The sequence below is a fragment of the Gallinula chloropus genome (assembly GCF_964237585.1).
Source record: "Gallinula chloropus genome assembly, chromosome: 1".
Lineage (NCBI taxonomy): Eukaryota > Metazoa > Chordata > Aves > Gruiformes > Rallidae > Gallinula > Gallinula chloropus.
Window position 1 is genome coordinate 73686741 of NC_140085.1, and position 21393 is coordinate 73708133.

At 42.6% G+C, this 21393-nt stretch overlaps 1 protein-coding gene across 1 annotated transcript in view; it reads left to right on the top strand.

Annotated features, from left to right (window-relative positions):
• The first annotated feature begins 212 nt into the window (after positions 1–212).
• The window catches only part of TTLL12 (tubulin tyrosine ligase like 12), a 28004-nt gene continuing 6823 nt past the window's right edge, over positions 213–21393 (top strand). The window contains exons 1-8 of the mRNA XM_084275262.1: positions 213–358; positions 6770–6942; positions 8921–9119; positions 10610–10769; positions 11377–11510; positions 12936–13012; positions 20536–20652; positions 20758–20952. Of these exons, the coding sequence (XP_084131388.1) occupies positions 239–358; positions 6770–6942; positions 8921–9119; positions 10610–10769; positions 11377–11510; positions 12936–13012; positions 20536–20652; positions 20758–20952 (1175 nt within the window). The 5' untranslated portion in view covers positions 213–238. The remainder of the gene's footprint in view (positions 359–6769; positions 6943–8920; positions 9120–10609; positions 10770–11376; positions 11511–12935; positions 13013–20535; positions 20653–20757; positions 20953–21393) is intronic.

Consider the following 21393-nt stretch of genomic DNA (forward strand, 5'->3'; position numbering starts at 1 on the left):
GGGGGTGAGTAGAAGCCAGCCGCGGGCTCCCTGAGGCGACCAACGGCTCGCTCCCACTCGCCCGCCACTCCCACCGGCCACGACCGCCTCGCCTCAGCGCGGCGAAGTCCCGCCTCTAGCAGCGCGCAGCTCTCTCCTCTTTTGCCTCCGCCCTTCCCTCTCAGGGGCCGCCTCTGCCCGGCATGCTCTGGTCTGTGCCGGGGCAGGCAGCGGCAGCGGGCAGCGGAGGTGCTTGGCCATGTCGGGAGAGGGTGAGGAGGATTTGGCGGCCTTCGTGGCCCTGCACGGGGCTGCGCTCCGCGCGTCGAGGGTCCCGGCGCGCTACTGGGAAAGCCTGTGCCGCAAACTGCGCGGCGAGGTAGGTGGCTGCGGGGCTTTGCTGGAGGAAGCGGCACGGAGGGGAAGCCCTCCCGCCTCGCCGTGCAGGGGAGGGTTCCCTCCCGCCTCGCCGAGCGTCGCGTCCCGCCGAAGGGGCTTCCCTCCGTGAGCAGGTAGTGGTGGGGTATGAGGGTCTCCTCTCCTCCCTTCCCTAGCTGGGTATGAAGCAGACGCCGCCCCCCCTTCCCCCCACCACCCCCCCGCCATGGTGAGGGGGTGTGGAGGACGGGCTCGCTCCACCCGAGGCGCGGTGGGGGCCAAGAGGTTGCTGACCAGGGGAGGGTGGGGGAGGCTCCGTGCCGGTTGTGTGACCCAGGCAGCAGCTTGGGACCGTGGAAGGGATTGGGACCAGCGTGCGTGTCTGATTTCATCGTGGTGGTGTCAGCGTAAGCTGGAAAATGCTTGGGGATCCTGGTAACTGGACATCCAGTATTGGAGAGGGGTCATGAGCACGTAGTAGCAGCAGCAGCAGCAGAGTCAGGACGCTGTCGTGTGTTAGTGGTTTAGGTTGGCCTTTACCTGATATCTTTTTCTTTTTTTTTTTTCATTTTTTTCCTCTTTTCCCAGTTCCACACAGGTCTGCCCTGTTGTTTGTCATTTATAACTGTGCAGAGCCAACTCAGCTCGTTTTGCATATGCACAAGTTTTGGGCTGTTTTCTGGGAGTGCTGTTGGCCGGCTGGTTTCTTCATCTATTCCTTGTTCGAGTAAAAGCTGTTCATCTCTCTCAGAGAATGGGAGTGGTTGTAGGAGAACGTTCTGGCAATGGTTAAAATAGTAGCAGTGCAAGAACTACTTTGTAGAGCATCTTAGAGAGGCAGTGAGTGCTGTGTGACTATCAGGCCAAATTTGGGGCGAGTCGTAAGCCTCCGTGAAGTCACCGCTCGTGGACACAATGACATAAATTTGGAGACCTTGCCCTCTGTGAGCCTTTTGGAGTTCCCCTGTGGTAGCCCTGCATGGGCAACAGACAGACCATCCCTTTGCAGGGGCTGGGTTTGTGTCAGGTGAAGATGATGCTAGGAGTCTCTAGACCTGGCTTTGAACTGAAGTGAGTACAGGGGCACGGATGTGGTCCTGGATGGAGAACCCCATTTCACCCATGTTTTTAGCAGCCATCTGCTTGCTTTCTGGAGCTTTGCAGTAAGACAGGGAAAGGAAACAAGGTTGAGAAAATGTTACTTAGGGTAAAGAGCTTGTAAAAACAGGAGTTGAATTTAGAATTTTTTGTTTTGTTTTGCACATATGTTGCCAGCTTCAGTGGTAAGGAAAGCTGTCTTGGATTTGTTGAGTAAATGAACAAGCAGCTGAGGCAGGGAAGAGACACAACCTGAAAGCAGTCATCTGGAGGCCATGAGTGTGCTCCAGGGACTCTGGAGGAGTCTACCTAGAGAAGGAGATAAGAATGAGCTGAACTTTCAGTCCTGAGGAGACAGATCAGATGGGAACCTCAAAGTATGGGGAGGACAGGGAACTAGTGGTGGGGTGCAGGAGGGCATGATGAGCAGCAGAGAAACAAGCTAGATGGGATGAGAAGTTTGAATAGGAAATATAGGATAGTGTGGGGGGAAAGGGGACTGATGTTTTAACATGCATGTACAAGTAAACTAATTTCTAATTACTTTAATGCATCTTTTCCCCATCTCAGCTTTTAAGTGGGATAGGAGGCAAGCATAACAAGTAACGATATAATCTGAGGGTTTATAGTACATACAGTCAGGAACAGTCTGCATATGTTCCTGCTGCTTTCTACCTGTCATGTGTCTGGTACTGCTAGTAACAGGAATGCATGTGTATTGCAGAGAAAATAAATCTGCATTAATTTAAGCTCATCCCCAGTCACAAGCTTCCTGTTGTATTACACCTTTCTCAACAAGCATATGCACAAGTGACTCTGAGCAAGGGAATATCTACTGCTCTGCATAAATAGGAATGTATGAGAAAGGATGTACTGGAACAGGATGAAATGGAAGGCGCTGTAAAGTTGGTAAGGAAACCCAAAGTTGCAAGCTGTTGTATTGCCATATGTCAGTGTTATTAAGCAGGAGGTAGCTGGTTAACTTTGGAATTCTGCTATGATGTAACACAGGCTTAATAATTTGTGTTCTGTCATTAAAATCCCTGCATGTTACCAGCTTTGTTGGGGGTGGGAAGGTGGTGAAATTTAGAAGGTAGGATGATAGGTGAGAGGAGACCTGCAGTTCTGATCTTTTTACAGAGGCTAGGATGGTGAAAGGCAGGCTGAAGAAAGCATATGCCCTAAGGTGGCAGGCTGCTCCTTCTGTTTCATTGTGCTTGCAGTCATGGCTGAGAGTTCTGTGTGGAGAGATTTAGTTATTTCACTGTAATTAGGAAGATAAATTAGGCTGCTGATGGTGCTTGTCTCTACTGTTGCAGCTTCTGGGTTTTACTCAGAAGAAAGCCAGAAAGATAGAGAGACATCTGGGATGTCCAGGGAACGTTATTGTGAAGGAGTGCCATGGACTGGGATGAGTTCTTGAGGATGTAGTGACAGAGCTACTGGACCATGTGGAGTAGCAGCAGGAGCAGCAGTAAAGAAAGCAAAGAAGGTGAAGGGAAAAGATTAACATGTTTTTGGAGTCTAGGTAATAAAGAAAAACTGGGGAAATGAGTACAACATGGAGCATAAAATGAGCTTCCTGTCTTAAGGTGGGAGGAATTTTTTCATTTGCCCTAACCTGTTGCAAAGATCAAAACTTCCTAGCATAGAACTTGGAAAATTTGCATCCATAACACAGATAGGAATCTCTTACATCAGTGCCTCTAGCACCCGGCCTCGGCAGCTGTTTTCCACCACACACACGTGCTTCAGCACCCAGCGCGAAGGCACCCTCCCTGCTGTGTGTGTACACCGAAGCCTGTGGGGCAGAGTGAGGCGTTCTGGGTCTCTTCCATGTGCCCTGAGATCTGTTGGAGCAGGTTTCCTTCTGAGAACATGATGTCGCCCTGGATTAACTTGCTCATTCAAAACACGGTATATCTGCTAGATCAATAAACTTGGTTTTATTTATTTTGCACTTAGCACTCCGTGTCTGTTGGGAGGCAAAGTTTTCTGTGTTTCTGGCAGAAACTTGAGAAGCAACATATATAGTAAATTATTACACAGGCGTAAACCCTCAGGTTCTATTTCCAATATAGTGGTTGTTTGTTATGTTACTGGAGGAACAGTGTATAGTTTGGATATAAGCCTGGGAAATGGGCAGAAAAATGCAGTGCCTGCATCTAATTTCATTAATAATCTTCTATATATATATATATTCTAGTCAAATGATAGCTTATTTTGTAGGCTTCTGTATATTACAGCAATGTTTCTGTAGCCCCAAGATGTTGCTGACACTTAGAGTTTCATCCCAGTTAAAAATGGAGGCTTTTAATTAATTACTAGAAAGAAGCATGATCTGCTACTAGACTTACTTTCCAGAGCAAGGGAGAGCAGTCTGTTGCTCAGAGGCTATCTTTAAAGTAGTTTGCAATATGTCTAAAAGGAATTTGCTGAATTGCCATGAGGTGCCTGCTTTGTTATCATATTCTGTGGTTCATTAGGTTTGTTAGGTTGGAGCTGCACCTGAATATGAAGGAGTGATTTTGCCCAAGCATGTTTTGCTTGCAAATAGTTGTGCTGCTAAAATGTGTTGCTACCCCTTTACTTCCTCTTTTGGAGTACTTCATATGAGTTCTTCCTGCTCTGCTTCAAGCAAAAGCTTATACTTTTCAGGTTTGTGGTGTGATCTTTATCTAGCTGGTTGATACTTAAGGAGCTTAAGATTCCTTTACTGGAGCTGCTAGTAGGGTCACAATCTGACAGGCTCTCTTGGAGGGAGGGAGGAAGAGAGAGCAGCAGTGTGATCCACCTACTGAACAGGCTGTGTCCAACAAGGTGCTCCTGTCCAACCGCTACTGAACTGTTTGTGTTATCATGAATTTAAAAAACAACAGAAACCTCTCAGAAAGCCACTGATTACAGTGGTTTTGAGCTGCTTCTCCAAGAAGTGAGTTGCTTTAGATGAGGAATACACCTAATTCACTTGTTCAAGTTTATAAATTCTCTAGGAGAAATACTCCATTAAGAATAATTTTGCTTGAAAGGTACTAAAAGTGGAGGATTTCTGCTAAATGCAGCTGCTACAATTTTGAGCTTTGTTGGAGGAAGAGATTGGAACTTTGGGTTAGGGGATTGGGGCTCCATTTTTAAGTCTTGAGTTGATATTTAATAAAACATAAAGCCAACAGTTTCCCTTGGTTGTACAAGAACTTGATATTAGCATTCATCACAGGTGTTTGGTAAAGGGGTGGAGCCTGTGGGGAGTAAAGGCTAATCTCTGAGTCAGCAGCCAGCTCACATCCTAACCCTGCTCTTACAAACTCATTAAGACAAAATGTCAAGTGCTGTACTGTAGCAGGTGTCAAGGAATCACACTTAGGGTTTGGATCTCCTAATGACTGCCAGTCACTTAGCTGAGGCTTCTTCTGCTAGCAAATGAGCTTGATGAGGACAGCTGGTGATCCATCAGCAGGAGCAGCGAAGCATCACTTCAGGGAGGAGTGGGATGTGCATGCACTGGTGCACTTCTTTGCTGGCTGCCAGGGGCTGTGATTAGGATTTGTGCAGTGAGCCAGATCAGGGAGCTGATCCAGCTGGGACCTGAGCTGATCCTGCTGGGAGCTGGGGAAAACCCACTGTGAGCATCATTGACAGCTGCACAAGGAAGGACTCTCTTGCTGGGACCACCTGCAATGACCTCTAGCTTAGAATGACAGAGCAGAGACTTGAAGAAGTGTCGGTGACAACTACTGTAATAGCAAGAGGTCCCAATGTTGCTTACTATTGAGTAAAATTGTCCTCTTCTGGCAAATTTGGAAAACTAGTGATAAATTAGGATTGCAAGGTAATTTGATGGCTGCTGAAGTGGATGATGTTAAGTCAGGTCCTGATTTTTTAAAAATAGGTGTTTTTTTAATCTCCAGTGAAGTTGACAAAATAATTTTCGTCAACCCTAAGAAAAATACATACGTGGAATTAGTCAGCACATGGTTACCATCTTTTTTCCACCACCACCACAGCCCAAAGGAAAATACCATCTCCTGATCCTCCAAAGGGAATTCCAGGTACTTCTGCACTTGGATATGGTCTGTGATACCATGCTGTGGCTTAATATCTGAAGTAGGTATTGTTTCCCCACCGCCCTCCTCCCTTGCTAGCTGCCTTTAGGCAGCTATCTGCTTTGTGTAGGTGGTCTTGCTTTGCAGGTGTGGAGTTGATTTTTTTCCAGCTTCTTAATGGGGCCTAGCAAAAATAGTTATCCTGAAGAACACTCACTTGAACAAATAAAAGCTTCTCTTTGGGATTTTACAGCTCAGAAGCTGACAATGTCTGGAAGTAGTCACTTCTAATAAGGTGGCATCAGGAGGCTAGGTGTGACTGGGCTTGGCATGTTAAACCAGTAACTCTAGAGGCCACACTTGTAGGTCTTTCTCCCTCCCTTCTGTTTTCTAGTGGGGTTGGATTGAGACATCATTTGTCTAGTCCTGCTTGGTTTGTTAGGTAATGTATGAGTGACATTCCAAATCCTTTCAGAGAGAGTTACTTTGCTAGGTCTTCTTAAAAGCACATGTTCATTTGGAAATCACAAAAATTGTCAGCTGAGTCCTAGTTCTCTGAAAGATATGCAAGCCCACCATTTGGGGAGATTTTTGGCAGAATAGGGAACTTGTCTAGAGACATCCTTAATTTATGTAGGTTCTAGATGAGGGTGTTTTGTCCACAGTAGGCAGAACGATGCAAGTAAACCCATTTCAGCACATCAGTAAGTGTACAGACCTTAAGTTAGAGCAGTATAAACAATCTCCCAACTCATCTGAGGTGAATGCAGGCAGTTCCTTGTGTAGGGCAGCCAGAGGGGGAGGAAACAAGCTGAGATCTGGTTTTTTTTAGCTGGTTCAGAACCTAATTGGTAAAAGCTCTTTTTCTTCTTCAGAACCCTTAATGCACTTCAGCATAGATGCAAAGCCTGAGTAACATCTGGGTTTGGGCTTTACGTGCTTTGTTTGTGCAGGTCTTAAAGTTGTGCAAAGAGACCCTCTTCAGCTTCTACAAATCTCTGTGAGGAGTTAAACTAATAGGAGATCGTCACTTAGACCTATTGGTACCAAAGAAACCAACCAAGTTTCTTGTGAATGTTAGATAAATGAACTTCCCAAACAAACAGGTGTCTTAACAGCCAAATGAACAGCAGCATTTATTATTTGACATTTTAAGTTTACAATGCCAATTTTTATCAGATTGGCCCAAATGATCTAAAACTGCCTTTCAGTGTTTTACACACATCAAAGTACTGCCTAAACCAAATTTTTGATACTTTGTACACTTTCAGGTATTTGATGCTGGTGACTACTTTGGGATAATGCAAGTAGAAGAGGTGGATGAAGAGGAAGAAGGTGATGAAGAAATGGAAGAATTTAAAAAGAAACCAAATCCTGGGAATGAAACTTGTTTCAAAGTTATCATAACGAATGAGAATGGGCTTCAAGCCTCCAATCCCAATAGGTAAGTAGTGATTTCAGCACTAATGTTGAGCCTGAGTGGTGTTAAACCCTAAAATGATACAGTCAGTATGTTTAAAAATGTTTGATCCTTTTCAGAAATCTTTTTTTACTGTAAGACATAGCTGCCATTAGAGAAAACACGCATGCCAGGAGGCACATCTTGCAAGGGGTACTAGGAGTGCAAGTATCTTAATGTTGTTCCTTTTAAACCATGCAGGAAGACACTTAGGAATCAGTACAGTAAACTGAGGGGAAAAAAACACAGAAAAGACAACCTTAAAATGAATTCTGCAGAAACAAAGCACAAATGTTACCTGCAGGACTGTATGCCCTTGGGGAAGGGAAAAAAACCCAACACAAACCTGGAGAAATAATTATGACCTTCAAAAATCTTAGGGTAAGAAGATACTAGGCAGCTTCAAAGTAATGATGCATGGACTATTAAAGTTTCTCCAGTTGGCTGAAATACAGTTTAGGACTGTGATTATGTGATTTCATGCATACATAATTGAATGCATCAAGGTCCTGTTGGCTTTCCTCAGAATCAGCTTGTGAGTGTGAGACTGGTATGCAGCTATAAAACTAGAAAAAGTTCCTTAAGGAGCAGCCTAATGTTACAACACATCTTTTCATGTTCTTACTGATTTTAAATATAGAACAAGCTATTTGTCCATATATTAGTAAATAGCAGTGAGATGAAGTCAACTCTACTGGAGGTCTAAATCCAATTCTGCTCAGTTTTATAAGACCTCCTTTGCCAGAACTTTCATACTTTTTAGGTCTGAGGTAAACATAGAAAGTCTCAAAATCTAAATTTGCTTTGAGTAAAAACAACATAGAGGATAGGAATCTGCCTTTACATGTCTGCTTTAACCTAAGTCATTGTCTTTCTAAATTGGAGAACACAGTTAAATTACAAAGTTCAAAACTACTGCTATGGTAATCTTGGGCTTCCTTGCAGCATTCAGATGTGTGTGAATGTAGGAGCACAACATGAACGTGCTTGTTTGCCAGCATTTCCAAAGAGCTTGACCTTAGCATTCTCTGGAGTCTTTTAATTTTAACATTAAAGTAGGCTTATTCTGTCTATGAAATGTGAGATACAATAATTATTCAGGTGTTCCCTGTGTATGTTGTAGCTGATGTGTTTAACTTTCTGAAATGTGGGTGCTTGGGTTAGTTTGTTAGCAAGTAGAATTCAGATTTTTCTTTGGGTTCAGTAAGAGGATATAAGGAAAATGTGGACAACCCTTCTGTTTGAATAACAGTGTGGTTTTTGTAACCCAGCCTAAAAAAGGGTTAATCTTGTCAAGGGAAACTGTGCCAATTGTGTATGATTTTATTTTGGTAATTCTTTTAAAACAGTGCATTTTTTTTCTAAGATGACCAGATGCAGGGGAGAAACGCTTCCAAAAAAAGCCCCAAACCAATCAAAAACACTAAATGTAATCCTCTTTGTTTTGGTGTGGGTTTTGGTTGGGTTTTTTAATAGTGAATGGCACAGACTTTTGATTGATCAGACCTATGCACCTAGTTTTACAGATGGTGGTAGTTGTCACAGAGCTCATGGGTAACAAGATGCTGGGATACTTCTGCACAGTGACACATTGTTTTCCTTCTTCAGGCAAGAGTACCAGGTTGATGCAGTGGAGGTAATAAAAAGGGAAGAAACTCTTTTGTACCCAGCCTTTAAAGGGAGCTGGGCTTACAGAATGCCCTGCTCTGTGTTCACTTCCCATTTTCATGGAGACACTAACTAGTGCAAAACAAGCTTTCTAGAGCAAAAAACTGTGTAAGCTCTTGCTCAGAAGTTGTTCCTAACCTGTACTGTCATGTGTGCTCTAGGACTGACTTCAAGAGTGAGGACTTACCAAACCATCTACAAGGAAACTTAGCTCTTATTCACAGAAAATTTGGCTATATATACGTAAAAAAAACCCACCCCATACCGTTGTACTCTTACCAAAATCCTCTTTCAGCATTTTCCTCATCGACCACGCCTGGACGTACCGGGTTGACCATGCCCGGCAGCAGCTGCTCCACGTTCCTGGCTTACTGCACAGGATGGCGAACCTCATGGGAATCGACTTTCACGGAGAGATCCCAGATGAGGGCAGTGTTGAGCAAGTGTTGCAGGAAATGTGGAAATACAATCAGACCTACCAGCTTTCTCAAGGGGTAAGACTATAAAAAGCCTGATTGGGATGCTAAAATGCTCTGAGCAATCCTGAATGAAGACATTCTGATACATGCCTTTCAGCAACAATACGTTTTCAATAAAAAGAAGGTAATTTACAGGCATTTCAGAATAAACTCCTACTTGGAAGGAGAGCAAATGCAATGTAGGGCTAGAATGTGCAGCAGCTTGCTACCAGCTTTCTGATGAGAACACTTTGGAGGGGTATACAGAGGAGAAGTCTTGTATGTTGTTGAATTTTCTCATAGTGAAGGAAAGAACCTCTTGTGAATCAACTCTCTGGCATATAAGTGTGTATGTCTTATGTATACTTACAGTTTTCTTAGCTGTATAGAGCACTTTATGTACCAGGGATATATCTACACCATCACCTTATCTTCCTGGTTTGTACTTGGCAATTGATTATCCCTACTGTGCATATGTTAGCTCACGATCAGGTGAGATCCAGCTAGCTTCAAGATGCAGCCTCAGTGTTTCCAGGCATTGCTTACTCCAAGGGCTGATACTTTCAGGTAGCGTGGTTAAGACCACACCAGATTTGGTCCCTCTGTCCTTCAGCAGTGTACCAGCAAGTCTTGAGCCTTCAAACACCTCTAAGTGTATAATACATGACACTCAGGTTCTGTTAAAAACCCCTTTTGTAGGGTTTGCAGTGTAGGCCCTAGGCTACTGTGAGTCTTTTGGATTAAAAAGGAGAAAGATTAATTCTTTGGGCTGAGCCCGGAGTAGTGTGAGCGTGACCAATCCGCACTTACTAGCTTAGGAGTTTGAGGTTATTCTCTGGAGTGGTCACCTTTATCAGTTAAGGTATCAGTTTAGCTCACAGTAGTATCAGACCTGAAAAACACCCAGGAAAGGGATTTCTTGTGACTGTTTTCTTCAAATAAATGGGATATGACCCGTATATCTCAATCTTTCTACCCTATGTTTTTGTTTCCCATTTTGTTGTAAATGGCTTGTGTCAGGTGGAATTATCTCTGTTACTTCTTGAAAAATGATTTAATGAAATCAATTAATCTGTGGTTTAACCGGTCTTCTGTTCCCCTTTCTGACACTGGGTTCCTTGAATATCTCAAGTCTCATCTGTGTTCCATTTTTTCCTCTGTAAAATGGCAACAGTGGTGCTAGCAAGCAATTTAAAAGTATATTCATTCATTCAGGATTCTATTATGACAACTGTTGCAGGAAGGGATAAACTGGCAAGTTTGGCAGATGGAAGTGGGTCTGATAGGCAGTAGTAGCATAAGAGAGAGGGTGGGACTGTGTAGCTGAGTTGGGAACAGGCTGTTCCCAGCAGTAGCTGGAGCTAGGCTGGCTTAGTGTTGCAGGGATGAGAGTGTTCCTCTGCACCTACCACCTACTTGCAATCTTGGCTGAAGTAGGAAATGGGGAAATGGTGTAGGGGGTGCTGTCAGTGCCTTCTGTCCACAACTGATATGTGCAGGATGTCTCACTCTCTTTAATCACACAGACTGCAGAGGAGAAGGTTCCTGTCTGGTACATCATGGATGAATTTGGATCACGCATCCAGCATTCGGATCAGCCTAGTTTTGCAACAGCACCTCTGTTTTATATGCCTCAACAAATCGCTTACACTGTTCTCTGGCCTTTGAGAGATCTTGAAACTGGTGGTAAGTGTATGTTTGAGGTTTGAAGGGGTTTTTTTTAATGCTCACAGTCGAAGACTGATCATGTTTTTGCAAAGCATTGAAGACTATGTCAAGACTGAAATGACACTGTATTTGTAATGCTATTGAATTTAAGTTGTCTGCCTGATGTTTCCATAACATGTGCAAGATAGGGGCCTTTATCAGTCCAAAAACATTGTTAATGTTTTTATTGACAGAGAACTTAAATTTTGTATCACTTAGTGAAATTACTCAGTCACTCACCTGAGACTTTAAAAAAAATGTTTTTAAAGTCTCCGTGTGTTTGAGTCAAAGTAGAGGAAATTTGGAAGGTCCAGGCCAGTGTAATTTTGGTTGCAGACCACCTTATGGCCCCACCATGTGGAAGAGATAAGGGTTCAGCTGTCTGAATAATGTTGTAGCTCAGATAGTTTCAGACTATTTTTTGCATCCTGAATAATATCCTTTCTAGTGTAGTTCTTGAATTATCTCTAATTTTGCATTTAAATAACAGAAGTTGTGGTACTGTTAAGTGTTCAACTGTCGTTTGTGGAGACTTTCAGTGAGGAATAGAAGGCAGTTGCTGAAGGCTCTGCTTGTTTTGCTGCAGATGAAGTGACTCGTGATTATGCTTACGGGGAGTCAGACCGCTTGATCAGAAAGTGTATTTTGTTACCATGGGTGCCTGCTGAAGTGCTGGATGTCAACTGCTTTACGCCAGAGCCATCAGATGAGCATTACCAGGTAGAATTTTAACAAGTTAATCACATTTTATCTCTTTTTATGAAGAGACAGTGTCTAAAAAACTTTGCAAGAGTTCTGATTGTGCTTCTGTATAGGCTTAAAGATTGATTCAGAGTACAGCTATTAAAAAAAGCCAAAGCATGGTGAGACAAGAAATGCTTTTCATTTAACTGTTTAAATAGAAGCAACACATGTAAGTTCTAATATGTTACTGGGGTATTGTGTAACTTTTATAAGCGTGCTGTAAGGCGCTTGGTATGAAGTACCCATCTTCCAGTTGGGTAATTGTCTAATAGGATTAACAATTGGATTTATTATCATAACACTTGTGGTCAGTCTTGAATTAGTGAAAGATTTATTTTAGTATTTAGGAGTGGTTATATTTTTTCAGCTTGGCTACTCATTTAATTAATGTCATGATATAGAACCATTAAATAGTGGAGCAGACATCTTTAATTTGATGGCAGTGTTATAAAGTACTCACCTGTTTTGTTTTGAGCTCTCTACTAAAAGTTTGTTGTATCTTAAGGGTGTGAAACTAATGTTGTTTGGAATCTCCTTTTCATGGAACAAGTCTGCATGAGATTTGTCTTTTTCATTAAGAGAAATGAAGAAACCTGGTGCCTGTAAGGATGCTGCACTGGTCACTAACAGCATTCAAAGTGTAGCTTCTGAGGATGAAAAAATGGGGTGGAGTGAGATTTTTTCCAAGCATGTTTACAACTGAAGAACACCACAAAAAGCATTTTCCTTGTTTTCATGGAATTAGATTCCAGCCTGATACAATTCTTGTTTGTTACCTATAATAGGACATCCTGACTAAATGGTCAATCTTCCATTTTGTTGAAAATACCCTAATGTTTTCTTTTATTGCATATGATCACCTGTGATTTGATATTTTGTTTAATGCTTAGGAGTAACAGGAAATTCTCAGTGCTTCAGCAGTGCTGATAAGCCTGGTCTTGAAGACCTATTTCTTGTTCCCTTTTCGCTAGTAGCCTCTTACCTCTGTCACTTTTACTGTTACAACAAACCCATCTGCATACCTGTATTTAAATACGTAGACAGAGATAAAGAATTGCAGAAAACACAGTAAACACTCCCTAGGTTTGTAGTAAAGGTTTATAGTAAAGGTTTACAGTTCCATAAAACTTCAACAGGCTGAACTTTAACAGGCTCTTGCTAATAAAACGTTTGGATGATCCCTGTCATCCAAACCACAGAATATTTTACCTGTAGCTTCTCCTTAAAGATTATGCCATCTTTCAGTTACTTTTTATAAATGTGGTTATACACACCTTAAAATGCACTTTGGTCTAAGCTGCTGTTTATATCTGTTCAATATTATGGAATTTTATTTAAGACTGTACATTCATTCTGCCTACTATTAACTTTTTTCTGGCTTTTTTTTTCTTTGGTTTTTAGGCTATTTTAGCAGAAAACAAGGAAAAACTGCCTATTGTGATAAAGCCACCGGTTTATGACAAAGACAAAGTTTTCAAGTATGTATCTGCAAACAAAATGCTTTCTTAACATAATTAAGTATAATTAATATGCAGAGGCTGAACAGTCTTCCATCTTTGAAAACCAGAGGCAAGTTGAAAGTGTGGGTATATGTAGCCACTTGCTTAAGATTCTGACTTACTAGTTTCCTTGTTGGATTCTTCAGAGTCAATGGATTGCCATTTAAAGAATTTCTAAAAATAAATTATTGTTTTTTAAATAAGTGCAACCTTCTGGATGAAAGAAAAGTCATGTGAATATTGTAACACTGTTTTCACTAAGGAGTTTAAAGTGTACAAGACTAAAGACCTCTTCTGCACCATAGCACATACATTCATAGGGATTCACGTGTTTCTCAGTGCTGTGTGAATGTAACAGACCATTCCCCTTCTTGCCAAACAAGAATCATGTCAAACACTGGAGTGTTTTAAATTGGGTATGGGCCTTACTACACAAATGAAGTGTATGAAGTGAAACTATTTCAGAAGAAAGGTGGAAGAGTATTGCAAAGATGCATCTGTGAGCAAAAGCAGTGGTGCTGCATGGGTAGACTGCCTTATTATTCCTGAAAAAGCATACTATTACATAGCATTGCTGTGAGTTGCATTCCTGGGTGTTTGTATTCTGACACTGGGATCCAAGTTTTTGTTGGCAATGTTTTGCTTAAGGGATCACAGAATCACAGAACATTGGGAGTTGGAAAGGACCTTGAAAGATCATCTAGTCCAACCCCCCTGCCAGAGCAGGATCACCTAGACTATATCACACAGGAACACATTCAGGCAGGTTTTGAATGTCTCCAGAGGAGACTCCACAACTGGGCGGTCTGTGCCAGTGCTTCATCACCCTCACAGTGAAAAAGTGCCTCCTTATATTCCCATGGAACTTCCTGTGCTCCAGCTTGCACCCGTTGCCCCTTGTCCTGTTGCTGTCCATCACTGAGAAGAGCCTGGCTCCATCCTCCTGACTCTCACCCTTTACATATCTATAGACATTAAGGAGGTCACCCCTCAGATGAGGTTAGGGTAAAGCATACTCGGTAGGTATAATCACACCCCAGCTTTTTGTGTAGAGAGGATTTGTTATTCATTAGATTGACTTTACTTGCTCATCAGCTTTAAGTTGCATTTGGCAACTTACATGTCGGTGGTCTAGATTTCATTATGCAGTTGAAATCTTCAGCTACAAGACTGAGGATAAGAAAGAGCTGTTTTTTCATCCAGTGCACTTGCCTCTAATTCAGATAAGGGAGTCATTAGTAGATGTGTTGTAATAGAAATGGAAGGAAACGGTGAGGATGTTGGGAATTGTTGACTTTTCACTGGTACCTCTTTATTTTGCAGTTTGTATTTTAGGTGATTGGCATTCACATCAGGGAGGCAGAAAGGGAAGAAGGGGGGAAACACATTGTCGTGGTTTCACCCGGCTGAGGGCCAAGATCCACGCAGCTGCCTGCTCCTTTAAGGAAAAGAGCAGGTTAAAGGGAAGAGGGAAGGGGGGTGAGAAGTAAGGGAAGGGAAAAGGAAGAGAAAGGGGCAAATAACCCCAAAATCAAGAAATTAAGAGGCCCGTGGGTTGGGATAAGGATAGTTTACTAAGATAACAGAAAGATACAATGTAACAATACTAACAGGACTTCAAAGCAAAATATATGAAGCTGTTAATACACAAGGCAGTTTCTCACCAGACCATACAACTCAGGCCGTGCCACCCAGAGCCGTCCCAGAACCCGACCGTCCCCCAAGAACCGCGCGTCCCGGCCGCCCCAGGCCTTCCTCCCGTCAGCCCCCGATATCCTGGGCAGGACGTAACTGGCGTGGAATACTCTCTTTGGCCAGTTGGGTCACCTGTCCTGGCTTCGCCCCTCCTTTCTCATGAAGAGCTGAGAAAGTCCTTGACTGTCTGACAGCAACTAGAAACATCAGGGTGTTATCAGCACTACTCCCATCTTACTCTCAAACACAGCATTCATCCGCTGTTACAAATAAAATTAACTCCATCCTGACCAAAACCAGGACACACATGCCAAGTCCTTCCTGCTCTGCTTCTGACTAATACCATCAACACCCAGTCCATGCACTCCTGAGGGTTTTCTTCTCTTCTTCTTTACCCAGTTCTTGTCTGGAGAGGGAGGAGGGGAGCAGCTTGGCTTCCACAGGAGGCCAGTAGGTATTTCTTGTGTCCTGAATTTCATCTATCAAAGTTTCTCCAGGAGCAGGGTAGTATTTCAGTGTCCACATGGCCTAGTGGGGGTTGCAGTCTTCCAGTGCTCTTGGCCTCCTTCAAAGCTTTTAAGGTTTTAAGGCTGTTACCATGGACTGGCAGGTGGGAATGGGTGAAGCTGGGCTGATCTGTGTGGCTAGTTAACATATATGCTCTGCCTTCTGTATTGCCACTGGTTTAGGGCATTGTAAATGCATGAGGCTGCAAAGTTTAGAACCTGGGACAAATTCTCAATCATCTTAGTTCCAAGTAGAGCTAAGACAGTGATTGGGAAGATAAAAGAAACGTTTCACCTGAATCTTGAAAAGTAGAGGAGCAAGTACATGCAGTTGGATACTGCACAATTATAGGTTCAAATAGGTCTTTTAGCATTAATAGTTCACAGCTGACTGAGGGAGAATCTTTTCAGCTGTGCTTGGGGAAAAAAAAAAGGGTAAAAGAACTAAATGTTTCAAATACAAAATTCATGTGAAAAGTTCTTCCATTTTTTGTTGGGCTTGAACATCTCTTTTTCTCTTGATCTCCTCTTCCATGTTTCCCTTCAGCTACATCAGTTAAAGATGCCCAAAGAGCTCTTACAAGATGACAACTCTTTGTTTTGATTGGTCTTGTCAGCTCTGTGTTTTGTGAGTTGCTTCTCATAACCTCTTCTTGACTTTAAATACTTTGGTTAAAGTATGTAATGTCTAATATGTTTTATCTTATTTTCACAGTTCCACTAAATAATGTCTTCCTTAATCCCAGAAGTATTAGACTTCTGTCTGATGGGGAATGGGTATATCTTGTCAGGTCCCTGCCCTTACAGTCTGTGTTCTTTAGTGCAGAGGTGTGATTTTTTTCAAGTGCATGCATTAATCCTGGATATACTAAAGCACCCAAGGGAATCTGACCACTAAACTCAGTGATAGGTGTTGGCAGTGAAATACATTCATTTTATCTACTGTTTCTATGATATCTTCATTCTTGAAATCGAATCATCTGCTTCTAGAGCATTTGACTATCCCAAGACTTCTATGGTAAGAGAATTGCATATAGAATGGATGGAGTAACTTAAAAGCTTGGACTGAGTGGAACAGCCTTATTTTTCCTCTAGTCTTAAACTGGTGGAGATTATCTCAGTAGTCTTCCTGCGTTTAGCAAAGATAGGTTGAAGTCCCCTGTTTCTTTTGTGCTACATTTGTGTTGCGCAAGCAATTCTTAAAATACATAATCCAGAGTGCTCTGGCATGTGAATTTCTTAGCAAGACTTCAAGATTAGGAAACCAGTTTTTTTGTTATTAATGCAAGCTGTACCTCTGAAATCTTGTGTGCAACTGTAAGCTACCGGGGGAATAAAAACCCACAAACAGAAAGCGTTTCTAATAGTCTTTGATAACTTTGATATATTGTCCTGGTTTCAGCTGAGATCATTTTCTTCATAGCAGCTGGTACGGGGCTGTGTTTTGGATCTGTGCTGGACACAGTGTTGATGATGTAGAGATGGTTTTGCTATATCGAGATGTTTTCGTTACTGCTGAGCAATGCCTGCACAGAGCCAAGGCCTTTTCTGCTTCTCACACCACCCCACCAGTGGGATGGCTGGGGGTGCACAAGCAGGTGGGAGGGGGACACAGGTGAGACAGCTGACCCCAACTGAAAGTTTTCTCGCTTTCATTCTTCTGATTATCTCCCCCCATCCCACTAAGGAGTGAGTGGTTGCATGGGGCTTAGCTGCCAGCTGGGGTCAAACCATGATAATTATAGGAAAATATAGGAAACACCACTATCTTCTGTGTATCTATAAAAGCAGCAGTGTTATACTGGGAAATTTTTGAAAGAGATGTATTAGTTTTTTAGGAATGGAGGTCTTTGTTTTTAATACTTAACTGTGGAAAGAAAAGAATACCAAAGTCTTTCTTTAAGCCTGCTGTTGTAAGTGACTGCATGCAGGCTACTAGTTGTATTTCTGTGTGGTGTAGAGCATTTAAGAGAATTAACACTGGGGAGAAATGGATTTTTGGATGTGCAAGAGGCAGTGACCTGCCTCTCAGCTGAATCTCAGATTTATGTAAAGATTACATCCTGCTTTTCAGCTGAGAAAAGCAGTTGATGCCCTGCAAGCAGTGTGAATGTAATTATGCATTTGGAATAAAAAGGTGGCAGAGGAGAGGTAACCTTTGCCTGTTTAAGTGATGTCAAGGGAATGATGTGGAATGACTGATAAATCTTATCAGATGCTGCCACGCTCTCCTGGTGTCCTTCCATGCTGTGTAAGGCCAAATACCTTGGCCTTAGGCCTTTAACAGCAGCATTTTTCATACCATTGCCTCTTTCTCACTGGAGAAAGGGAGCTTGCCACAGGGGTTATGTTTCTGTTTGGCCTTAAGCACTGATTTTAGCATCTTGGGTTGTAGTTCAGCCTCATTGTTACCCTAGTTGGGAGAGTTGTGGGGAGCATCAGGTGATGAGATTTCAGAGGTATTTGCTGTAGCTGCAACTGAAGAAGGAAGTTATTCTCTTTTGAGTCCCAAAGATCTGCAGATTTACTTCCACTAATTTCAGTTAAAAAAGTTTTTGGGGTTTTTTTTTAACTGTACCTTAAGTGCATTCCAGGTCGCCGGTAGTTTATACGGGAAGGAATCCTGCAGAACTTTATGGTGAGGGTGACAGAGCACTGGAACGGGCTGCCCAACTCCAGGGTTGTGGAGTCTCCTTCTCTGGAGATATTCAAGAGCTGCCTGGATGCCTCCCTGTGCAACTTGTCCTAGGGACCCTGCTTTGGCAGGGGGATTGTACTAGATCTCTGGAGGTCCCTTCTGGCCCCTACAATTCTGTGAATCTATCTATGACCCTCATAGCTCCAATGTTACACTTTGAAGCAAGGTTTCATGTCTGTCCTGGAGAAGGCAACTGTATCTGGGCTGTTTTTGCAGCTAACCAGCCAAGTGATTGTACAGCCTTAGCCCAGCCATAATCGTGGCTGTGCTCCAAATACATAATGTTATACAAGCTTTATGCAACCATGTTGCTCTTCAGAGTGAGGGCACCCAACTCTGTACTTCACTGTGTTACTTTACCCTTTTCCTGAGCTGGAAGCCACATGCCACTCCACATAGCCTGGAGCGAAAGCTGGGAATCCTGAAGGCCAGCATTCCAGCACTCTGACACAAAACATTGCGCAATGTGTTGGCAAAATATTTCCCTATCATGCTAAATGGGCTTAAGCACAAGAAGGACAAAAAAGAACAAAACCAACTAAACAAAAAACTGTTGCTGCTCCTACTTATTGAGTGGATTTAACAAGCAGAATAGGCCTGTTATGCAGATCTCTTGCTAGGAAGATCTGTTGTCTGGGTTTGGTTCCAGCTACACAAGAGTGATGTCTTTCTGGGGCAAGTTGTAGGGTGTGTTTGTAAGGGACTGATCTGGGACTGTGTGAGCAACTTAAATTCTAGTATTTCTTGTGCTGCCTGTGTCCTTGTGTGCATATTTGTGGGGGAGTGTTGGAAGCATCAAGACTGTTACAGCATTATAAGGCCTTATAACTTTTCGAGTTGCCACTTTGATTCCCTTTTCCTTCAGCAGGGACTAGAAGTCGCTCCAAACCAGTGGCTATTTGGATAGCTTGTATATGAAATGGGTTTGGTGGAACCTGTACTGGATCCACTAAGATAAATTTGGTATTGTACTTCTCCTAGTGTGCAGACTTACAAGGAGAAGCAAAGCAGCCACATATTGCAGAAAGAAATGCTAGTGAGGCTGTATGAAGATAGTAACTTCGGTGTGTTACAACAGCGGGGAAAGATTGATGACTCTCTTAATAGGGAAACCAGGCTGACTCTCCATTTAAAATGAAGTCATTAGTCTTAGGCTCCATCACAAATAGTATAACCATTGTAGTATGTTACACGTGGAGCTTTGCAAAACACCTTGCATAGTTTTCTTTGTAAAAAATAGATTTCCCCCTGTGACTGGGCTATTTTTACAGCTTATTTCAGAGAAGTGTCTCTCAGGGGAATATTTTTCCCAAGTGGTTAGTAGCAGAGGAGGAGAGCAAAGTTACACAACTGATAAGAATACATCTGGAGAGGAGGAGGGATTTGGTGGCTTTCCATGTAAGAAATCAGCAGTTGCTTAGTCTGTTTAAATGTTCCCTTACCAGGAGAACTGTTCTCTGTGTCAGTTTTGTGTTTTGAGTTGTCATAATGAATTCTGATTGAAGTGACCTCACTTTGAAATGTAAAACCATCGAAGTAACCTGTATTTTGCTGTCTTACTTTGGCATGTCAGGTGGCCAGGTCACTGATTGTATTTGCAAGGGAAGTTTACCAAGATAAGCAACATCTTGCCTCATCATTCATTATGTTCTGTAACATACCAGATTTGGGCTGGGTTTTGGGATGAATTTTTTAACGGGACTGGGAGGGGCTTTGTGTTAAACTTTGAAGTTGCATGTACTTTGTGCACATAAGTGATGTACATACTTTCCTATGTTTGAATTGTTCAGAAGTGTCTGTGTGAAGTTCTGAAGATAGTCTTCTGAAGCTACTGAGTAACTGACTGACAAGATTTCCTATGAGTTTCTTTGTGAATGACAGCAGGTTGATGTTTAGGGCTCTTGTAGCAGCAAAGGCATTACAAGGTCTCTCACTCAGGGACTTTTAACGGAGAATAGTGAAAACATGTTAGTGCTTCTCTGTCAGGAACTTGGTCACTGTCTTCTGAATTAGGAAACCTTCCTAGATATTAGGAAAAAGCTCTTCACCAAAAGAGTTGTTGGGTGTTGGAACAGGCTGCCCAGGGAGGTGGTTGAATCACTGACCCTGGATGTATTTTAAAGATGAGTAGATGAGGTGCTTAGGGATATGGTCTAGTAGAGGACAGGTATGGTTGGACTTGATCTCAAAGGTCTTTTCCAACATAGTGATTCTGTGAATTGCTATTTTTGTGAAAGTTGTAGGAACTAAACTATCTTTGAGATTTCTGTCTCAAAATACTTATTTTAATCTGTCCCCCTTGAATTTAAAATATTTCTGTGAGTTAAGAGCGTCACACATAGTGTGTATTGGTAAAGCAAAATTCTTGTAGGAAGCCAGGTAGGATGGGGCCCTGGGCAACCTTGTGTAGATCCAGGCCTGGAGGCTGGTGGCCCTGCCTGTGGCAGTGGGGTTGGAACTCTATGATCCTTGGGGTCCCTTCCAACCCAGACCATTCCATGATTCTCTGAAGCCAAGCTTAAAACTTCTTTCTATTCAAGCAAGAGTTGATTGGTTTCAGAAACCAAACTTACGTAGTTCTTCATGTGCTTTTTTTCTTCCAGGGTTTTCACAGACATTCAGCAAGTCCTCAACAACCTGACACATCCCCGGTTTGTATTCACAGACAACGAGGGAGAAGCAGACATCCTCTACAACTTCTCGCACTTCAAAGATTATAGGTTGCAATCATTCCCTTGATAAATTTTTTTTCTTGCTATGAAGACTGTTTCCAGAGACCTCCCCCGCCTTCCTCTCCTTCACCCAGCAACTTCTCTGTTTTGTAGGAAGCTCAGTGAGGAAAGGCCTGAGGTAATGCTGAATCAGTTCCCCTGTGAGAACCTCCTGACTGTCAAAGACTGCCTGGCATCCATCTCTAGACGGGCTGGAGGTCCAGATGGGCCAAGATGGTTGCCTCGTACTTTCAACCTCCAAACAGAATTGCCTCAGTTCATCAGCTACTTTCAGCAACGTGACAGAAGGTGACTCATGCTCCCACTTCCTTCTGTTTTATACTTTCTTGATCCCAGCCTTTTTAGACTGCTGGCCTGCATTTTGGGCCTGGCAGCTGTTCCACTACCATGAGTTTGCTCTTGTGTGTTATGTTCAGATGGGTTTTACTTGGAAAGCATGAGCTTTTTAGGTATTTTCTCTAACATAGGAGTAGTTAAGCAATGTATTTTGAAACACAAACTTCACAATGATTTGAATACAGATTTGAAGGCTGCTGCTTTTAGTCTAGTCAAGATCTTACCTCTTGTATTTAGCAGATATACAAAGGATCAAACTGTGCTTGCAACAGAAGGGGGCAGTTGTTCTTGCACTTAAGCCAAAGTGGAAAATGCTTAAAGTATTTGAGTTCTGTAAGGCTGTGAAAGTAAAATTACATTTTAGTGTTAGCCTAAAGCAGTTCTGGAGATTTA